The sequence below is a fragment of the Spodoptera frugiperda genome, chromosome 17 (genome assembly GCF_023101765.2).
Source record: "Spodoptera frugiperda isolate SF20-4 chromosome 17, AGI-APGP_CSIRO_Sfru_2.0, whole genome shotgun sequence".
In the NCBI taxonomy this organism is placed as follows: domain Eukaryota; kingdom Metazoa; phylum Arthropoda; class Insecta; order Lepidoptera; family Noctuidae; genus Spodoptera; species Spodoptera frugiperda.
Window position 1 is genome coordinate 3,757,035 of NC_064228.1, and position 9,498 is coordinate 3,766,532.

Sequence of the window (9,498 nt, forward strand, 5' to 3'; positions counted from 1 at the left end):
AATCAGAGCGCCGAACGCGCTCTCGATTCGATTACTTTAAACGTAAAGCAAACAGCTAAACAAATTCAGAACAAAAAGAAGTATAATGTAAGATGAAAATGTGTATTTTTTATGGAACACGCCGAGCGTAAACGAGCATACGTATCACCTGATGGTAAGCAATCGCCGCCGCCCATGGACACTTGAAACACCAGAGGCGTTACAAGTGCGTTGCCGGCCTTCTGGGGGTTAGGAATTTAAGGGTTGTTTGAGAATCGGGGATTGGGAAGGGGGAATTGGGCCTCCGGTAACCTCACTCACATAAACAACACAACACAAGCATTGTTTCACGTCGGTATTCGGTGAGGCCGTGGAATCACTCCGGTTGAGCCGGCCCATTCGTGCCGAAGCATGGCTCTCTATCTGTATCTGTTTATCTGTTTATTTTTCCGTTTTCCACTCCATAACAGGGAAATGACATGTTTTTTTAAGTGGAAATAGTTAAAGAGATGGAACGTCCCACTCACTCGCACAAAGCGCTTCCCTTCAAGCTTTCTTGGGCGAACTGCTAAGGAGTGGAATTCTTTGCCGGAGTCCGTGTTTCCTGATGGGTATAACCTGGGTATCTTCAAAGCTCGAGTGAATAGGTTGCTTATGTGCAGACGTGCTCCATCGTAGGCCGCATCATCACTTACCATCAGGCGAGATAGTGGCCAAACGTCGACCCATCAAATGTAAAACAAGTAGCTAGTATTATTATAATAAGAAACAATCATTTATCAACTTACTTTATCAAGAACCTTTACTTTCTCTTTCTTAGTCTAGAAAATAAAAACAACGTATTTAAAAAGTGGCATAATGTTAGTATGTTAATTAACAGAGGGCGTTCCTTTAAACTCGTTAATCTATAATTATCACTAATAGATTAAAATAAAAATATCAGCATAGAAATATAAGCAATAAATTGCAACGTTGCCTTCCTTAAACGATTTAAAATTTTTGGTAAACATTTTAATATTTTAAAAAATTTAATTGTTTTGTTTTTGAATGGTAATATTTTTTTTAGCATGTATGGATGTTATACTATTGCGGGTTAACAGGAACGCCCTCTGTTAGTTAACATACTGTTTAAAGAAACAGGTTTCCGGTACAGACAAAATCTGTACGGGTCGGTACGAACCGGCGCAGGTATAATATTTCAATATTATAATGTACTAGCGACCCGCCCCAGCTTCGCATGAGTGCAATGGTGATATATTATACATGTTTTATACATAAAAATCTTCCTCTTGAATCACTCTATATATTAAAGAATACCACATCGAAATCTGTTGAGTAGTTTTAAAGATTTAAGTATACAGCGACTTTGTTTTATACTATGTAGTGATTTATTCACTTATATTTATTTATTATTAATATGTTAACACGGTTTAACAAACCGATTACATTAACATACATTTGGTAAAACAAAAACAATCAACAATATACTATTGCACAATACACATTTCTACACTAGACACTAGAGGCTTTCACAAAAGCTTAGGCAGACACTTTTAATAGCTTTAAGCTCATCCACGAATATATCACAGTCAGGGTAGGCTTCCATGAGGCTATAGACTATAAAGAATAGGTGGCTATATTGACTTATAAATAAATTGGTGCTGTGACGGCAATGTCTGTACCAGTTTCTTTCTAAGTGAATGCATAGCTGTAGATATACATACGAGTATGTTATTCTAGCAACTTACCTTACTTTTACCAGGTTTATTTTTGTTTTTGTTTCCATGTCTGTGTCCTTGATGTATATCTCCTCCAACCTGTATTTAAAAAGAATATGTATATACAAAACTAGCTACTTCTCCACGGTTTCACCCGCTCTGCTTAGCTCCTTTTGGTCATAGCGTTATGTTTTTATTATAATCTAACTGTTATCTTATGTTAATTTTACTAAAAAATATTTTTAATTGAAATAAAACAAATTTCGGAACTGCTGTTTTAATTAAATAATTATTTCTAGATGTAAAATTATAAAATGTGACGTCACACTAGGGAGGGGGTGGTCTCAGAAATGTGACCAATTGTGACAAGGACGGGGAAGGGGATTTATAGATAGTCCCTAGATCCGTATCATCGTATCATTTTACTTGATATCTATACTAATATTATAAAGCTGAAGAGTTTGTTTGTTTGAAGGCGCTAATCTTCGGAACTACTGGTTCGATTTGAAAAAAATATTTTTGTGTTGAATAGTACATTTATCGAGGAAGGCTATAAGCTATAAAACATCACGCTACGGTCAATAGGAACCAAGCAGAGCGGGTGAAACCGCGCGCAAGTAGCCAGTTCAGTCTATGGAGCGGCAATCTGTAGTCATCTCATAGACGAAGCACTAATACTTCTAACTAATATTATTTCAAAATTAATCGAAATATTAAAGCAACGTCACGCCTTTTATCCCCGAAGGGGTAGGCAGAGGTGCTCATTACGGCACGTAATGCCGCTATACAATGCACACCCACTTTTTACCATTTGTGTTATAAGTCCCATGTAATAAGGGGGTGAGCCTATTGCCATATACTGGACACAATTCCAGATTCCGTGCTACTACTGAGAAATTTTCCAAAAAACCGAAAAAAGCCCGGTAATACTTTGCCCAACCCGGGAATCGAACCCGAGACCTCTTGTTCGACAGTCGCACTTGCGACCACTCGACCAACGAGGCAGTATGTAATATAACGAATATATTAACTTTTTTTAATGACACATTTTTATAAATGTTACCTACATGAATGTTATAATTATAATACTTTTAATACCATAAATTTAAAACAATGTTACGATTTATTATGTAAGTAGATTAAGTACTTTTGCGGTGCCCAATAGGGCCCATAGTTGGAACATATTACTGTATAAAATTATAGACCACATTGTACACTATGGATGCATTAAAGTGATTTGATTTGATTTGATGGTCCTATCGTTTTATTACAAACGAACAGTTGTTGCAGTTGTACATAATTTCATTATTCGAAGTTCACAATGAGTTTTTAATCTAATTATCATCAATTAATTGATAATTCCGGATTATTCTCGTGTGAGTTTGCTTAACTACTTACGTAGTTGAAGTGAAGACGCTGAAAATCAAATGTTAAACATGTATTTTACTGCTACAATCTTATTCTATATCTATCTATCTATACAGGGTGTTATTGTATATCTATCTACCTATACAGGGTGTTATTGTATATCTATCTACCTATACAGGGTGTTATTGTATATCTATCTACCTATACAGGGTGTAGTTTTGACAACAAAACTCGGGGGCATGTCACAGTAGTCATAAATGATCGATTTAAAATAAGGACAAGAGGTAAAAACACGGCTATAATAAACTATTTAAGTTTGGCTGTATTTCAGAATAATCCGTCAAAAAAAGATTTTTAGGGAATTAGTAATAATATCAAATACGTGTTAGAGTTTGTGTGTGTAATGCCGCGTTTTAAGCTTGTTACGTAACGTTCGAAATGTGATAGGCGTAGTTCTCACTTACGGATTTTCGTATTTTAGAAAAAAAAATCTCCCTCTTTTTTGATGTGGTTTAAATATTACTTAATAAGTAAGTTTTCTTGAAAATTTAGTATACTTACGCCCAAATATGTTGTTGTAGAAGTTAGCTGAAAGCAAATAATTTATCAATTTAAGTATACGGAGTGTTTAGTGCATGGACCGACACTACTTCTAAGGGATTTTTGAGGTCATTAGCTACCTTTTACTATAAACTCACGCTGGGTTTCAAATGTCAAATGTCATGTTTTCTCAAATGTCATGTTACTTGTTTTTATAAGAAACTAGCTTCTGCCCGCGGCTTCGCTCGCATTTTCGTAGGATAGAAGGTAGCCTTTGTGTTATTCCAGACTATAATCTACCCCTGTTCCAAATTTCATCCCAATCCGAACTGAAGGATTGAAGGCTCAGGAATCTAGAAGGGAATGGCTGAAGAGACATTTTGCCGTAACTGAGTAACAAACACACGAAACTCACAAACATTCGCATTTATAATATAAGTAAGATTAATTCTGCCTCTGTATTATTAAGACTGCCTCGTTGACCTAGTGGTCGCAAGTGCGACTGCCGAGCAATGGGTCTCGGGTTCGATGCCCGGATCGGGCGAAGTATTACTGGGCTTTTTTCGGTTTTTCGAAAATTTCTCAGTGGTAGCACGGAGTCTGGAAATGTGCCCGGTATATGGCAATAGGCTCACCACCTATTACATGGGACTTACAACATAAACTGTGAAATGTGGGTGTGCATTGGCATTATGTGCACCTCTGCCTATCCCTTAAATGGAAGGCGTGACGTTATAAAAAAAATAAGATTAATTCTCCGGGTACAACACAGAACACAGCTCCAAAGGGACCTCTTAACTAATAAATATTTTCTGTTGATATATACCTTGGTTTCGTACAACTAAAATGAAAAAGAAAAAAAAAATAGTATGATAAAAACGTGCGTTTAAAATTGTTAGAAAAACGCCAATTAAAAATGATAAATTAGACAAAAAAAAAATCTTCCTAAAGACGCTTTTACGCTATGCAATAAGAATGTTGTTAAAGATACATTGAAAGGACCATGGGCACTTTGGTATGTAATAAATTAATTACTGCCTCGTTACAAGGGGTCTCGGGTTCGATTCCCGGGTCCCCCCCTTCCCAAACTTCCCAATCCCCGATTCCCGAACAACTACCCTTAAATTCCTAACCCCCAAAAAGCCGGCAACGCACTTGTAACGCCTCTGGTGTTTCAAGTGTCCATGGGCGGCGGCGATTGCTTACCATCAGTTGATACGTCTGCTCGATTACCGGTGTGTTTCTTAAAAAAAAGATGGGTTAAAAACAACTGAGCTAAGCATTGAGTAAATGTACTTACAGCCATTGGCGTCTTCTATATTAAACAACATTAATTTACTAAATTATTACTGATATATACAGAAAATACATTGACTGCCTTGTTGGTCGAGTGGTCGCATGTGCCCCTGCCAAACAAGGGGTCTCGGGTTCGATTCCCGGGTCGGCCAAAGTATTACTGAGGTGTTATCGGATTTTCGAAAATCAGTAGTAGCACGGATCCTGGAATTGTGACCGACCAATGTGGAACAATGCTTGCGTTATGTTTCGTTGTGCGAGAGAGGTTACCGGAGACCCAATTACCCACCTTCCTAATTCCTGATTCCCCAACAACCCTTAAATTACCAATAGGTCTGCGACGCATTTATAACGCCTCTGCTGTTTCTGGTGTCCATTGGCGGCGGCGATTGCTTACCATCAGGTGATCTATCTGCTCGTTTACCGGCTTATACAATAAAAAAACTAAGACTGAATAAATAGTGTGCATAATATAATGGGTCAAGTTAAATCATTATAATCGTTTAAAAATATGCAGAATTGTTGGTTGGTTTTTTATACATACTTTTTCTTCAAAAGGTGGGTGCTAAACAAAAAAGAAAAACGTTAAGATAAACAAATTGCGTTTAAATTTGTGAGAAAAACACCAATATAATTGTCCAAAAAAACTTACATAATTTATTTGTACGTGCTGCAAAAACAAATATTGTTTATTAAAAATTAAATTAGTAGTGGTATATTATACATATTTCCGTGTCCCTACCGCTCATGTCGTATTACTGCGACAGAGAATATGCATGATTTTTTCGTTCTATTCACACGATTGCTCCTCCTTATTTAGGTGTAGATATATTTTTTACGTTTTGTAGCCACGCGCTACGGGTATAGTAAATGATATTGAACTAAGAGCAAAAGAGTTAAAAATAAATAACACACACTCATTAAAATCATAAAAAAATACGTTAATTGATTGAAAAAACTGAGCTCAGATTAACATTGACATAGATACTTACTCCTGTCCCTCCATATTTCTATATTAAACAAACAAAATTTATTATAATCATTCATTAAATTATTAATTATTATGTTATCGGCTTCCTCACGTAACTGTTTGACGAGTAAGTCGATTAGTTTCGCGTCACGCCAGAGGCTCATATTCATGAGCAGCATTCCGCGACACACGACGTGGCGACGTTATTCCTCGTCAAACAGTTACATAAGTAAGCCGATAACATAATAATTAATTTAGTATGTAAATAACGAAAAAAATGAGTTGAAAACATGAGTTACTTAAGTACCTTTTCTGTTTCTTTTTTTAAGGGCGAAAATCATCCAATGTCTTCTCCCGCCTTGGGTGAGGCGAGAGGGAGTGTCAAATTCTTACTGACCAAAAACCACCCCGTTCCTTCTCCTGCTTTGAGTCGGAGCCCTGGTAACCTTTTACGTTGTCCGCAGCTCCGATGGTCTGGCTTTTGAGGAACGCGACGCGCCGTAATGAGTTTAGTACCTAGATGGATTCCCCCCACTTCAAAAATAGTACCTAGATGGATTTCCCCCACCTCAAAAATAGTACCTAGATGGATTTCCCCCACCTCAAAAATAGCACCTACATAGATGGAAGTTAGAAGAGATTTTTTTTTTGTTAAAACCGCATTACTTAATTATAATTTGAATACTAACCGCGGCCAGCTGAATCACTTGATCCATTAGTTCGTTGTACGATTGACCCTGAAAATCAAGACTTTCTTTACCGTTTTTTTTAGGTATAAGCCGGTAAACGAGTAGACAGATCACCAGGGGCCTTAGTCTGTTATTACATTTGTGTCAGAATGGTCGATCATTGATCAGTGCAAGAGGGACCGAGCATACAACCTTCATAGCTCCGTCCCTCTTGCACTGGTCAATGATCGACCATTCTGACACAATTGTAATAACAGACTAAGGCCCCAGATATTAAGCAATCGCTGCCGCCGATTGACACTCGAAACACCAGAGGCGTTTTAAGTGCGTTGCCGGCCTTTTGGGGGTCACTTCTATTAAAATTTTCAGTATGGAATTTGGAATGCTTCGGCACCAATAGGCCGGCTGGACCGGAGTGATAACACGGTCCCACAGAAAACCGACGTAAAACAACGCAAGCGTTGTATTTCGTTACCGTTGAGGTTACCGGAGGCCCAATCTTCCCAATCCCCGACGTCCCAACAACACTTAAATCCTAGCCCCCAAAAGGCCGGCAACGCACTTGTAACGCCTCTGGTGTTACGGGCGGCTATTGCCTACTATCATGATCCGTCTGCTCGTTTACCGGCTTAAACAATAAAAAAAATGCGTGATATGAATATTTACCTTCAACGAATTTTTTAACCGCTAATCACCAATTTTCTGATTTACATTAAACTGAAAAATGACAATGCCAGACCCTGCCCCACTCAATTTCATAAATGTACAAGAAATGTAAATTAATAAAAAATTGTGCAATGAAAATAGGACCCTTGGTTACTTAATTATTATTCTGATAAACTTGCGGATAAAAATTAGGGAATAAAAAGAATTAAAAAAACCCAAGGCCTATTTCCTGTTTTTATCGCGACCATCTGCGTTTCTTTGTACGCTTACAAGATGAACAAAACGAGTCATTCAATAAAAAAAAGATTTATTAATGTAATACATAGAGAAGCAATAGAATGCTACATTTGGCATGCCTGTAAACTATATTTTTTGGTGGGGCAAAGCTCTATAGAGATTCTGGCATTGTCATTTGTATTTTCCATGAAATAAAGCAGGGTGGAAGGAGAAAACAATGTGTTTATTTTTTATATTAAAAAAACTGTCTCGTTACTTACGTCATTGTCATTCAATGTTACAAACTGGTCCTCCTGGAAATATAAAATTTTAACATTGATTAGGTTATGTTAACAAAGAAAACTTACATTACACATTTCATATTTAACAAACGGGTGGTTAAAATGAAATTAGGTCACAGTTAATTGTTTATAGTTAAATAAAATTTAATATTAACCTTTGTGAAACAAACCGACATAAAAAAAATGATAGAAGTTGTATTTATATAAATTAGAGTCAAGTTAAAAGTACCCTTATTCGACGAGCATGCATGAAAAGACTGACTGACTGTTGATGAAGCGAAAGAGGTATGTGAGATTCGTAGCAACTGGCGTTCCATTGTCTCTGCCTGGGAGACAGCCGTGATGTTATGTATGTATGTAAAAATTAATACTTTTTCAATATCATTGACATTATTTTTTACTCACCTTTGATACATCTTCGTGGTCCTGGAAATATTAAATTTTAACATTGATTAGGTTATGTTAACAAAGAAAACTTACATAACACATTTCATATTTAACAAACTGGTTGTTAAAATGAAATGAAGTTAGAGTTTATCTATTATATAAAAATAAGTTGGGTTTTCCTTCCTGACGCTATAACTCCAAAAAGCACGAACCGATTTCCACGGATTTGCATTTGTTGGAAAGGTATCGGGCTCCGTGAGGTTTATAGCAAAGAAAATTTAGGAAAAAAGTAAGAGAAAAGCAGGAAAACAGGGAAAATCATTTGTAGCGAAACGGAGTTCGCTGGGTTTGCTAGTTGTTAATAGTTATATAAAATTTAATATTAACCTTTATGAAACAAACTGACATAAAAAAATGATAGAAGTTGTATAATGAAACGCAGTTTTGACGGGTACAGAGCAAGTGAAGTTTATTAAAAAAGAAATGTTGAGAACGATTACACAGATTATAACAATCTTACTTTAGTTCCCAGAAAAATCACTAGAGAGCGGTAAATGTTCAATGGGTTGCAATTTTGATACACAAAACAACAAGTTGTATTTATATAAATTAGAGTCAAGTTAAAAGTACCCTTACTCGAGAATGCATACTTTTTCAATATCATTGACAGTATTTTTTTACTCACCTTTGATAGAGCTTGGACAGCTACCAGGGCAAGAGGAAAGAGGATTATCCACCTCATGGCTGCGAGCCCACAGTAACCCTGCTACTGCCACCACCTTCCACAGCATATATAAAGCCCTGTGAGGACCGTAAAAAATCAATATTAATGATTGCACGGTGCTAAACCAAGACTTATTTTAAATACATTCTTAATCAATTAATTTTGTTTCTTTAATACAATCGATTATGGATTTGTATCACATATTCTTCGATTACTTTTTAATTATTTCTATGTAAATCTAATTTGATTTTTTATAGTGTTAATTGGTTCTTAATTAATTAATGGTTTGAAACTGTCGACGGGTATTAATTTCATATGAATACAGCACGAGCGATTTTTTATAGTATAAGCCGGTAAACGAGCAGACCGATCACCTGGTGGTAAGCAATCGCCGCCGCCCATGGCCATTCGAAACACTAGAGGCGTTGCACGTGTGTTGAGGGCCTTTTAGGAGGTAAAGAATTTAAGGGTTGTTGAGAAATCCGGGATTGGGAAGATTGCGGATGGGGGTAATTAATTGGGCCTCCGGTAACCTCATTCACACAACCAAACACCAGACGACACAATTGTAATATCAGACTAAGGCCCCAGGCTTAATAACGCCCCTTCAGTGACCTAAAAAAAATCTACATAATGAAAGTGT

At 36.7% G+C, this 9,498-nt stretch overlaps 1 protein-coding gene across 1 annotated transcript; it reads right to left on the reverse strand.

Annotated features, from left to right (window-relative positions):
• Positions 1-648: 648 nt before the first annotated feature.
• On the reverse strand, positions 649-8,951 carry LOC118276956 (uncharacterized). Its single transcript, XM_050699810.1, has 13 exons — positions 8,817-8,951; positions 8,150-8,170; positions 7,724-7,756; positions 6,561-6,608; positions 5,894-5,911; positions 5,554-5,571; positions 5,446-5,466; positions 4,906-4,920; positions 4,432-4,446; positions 3,627-3,653; positions 3,096-3,113; positions 1,728-1,796; positions 649-800 (listed from the first exon to the last, which is right to left on the reverse strand). Exons 1-13 carry the CDS (start codon positions 8,871-8,873, stop codon positions 759-761), a joined length of 402 nt encoding a protein of 133 aa, XP_050555767.1. The 5' UTR covers positions 8,874-8,951; the 3' UTR covers positions 649-758.
• Between the last annotated feature and the right edge of the window lie 547 nt (positions 8,952-9,498).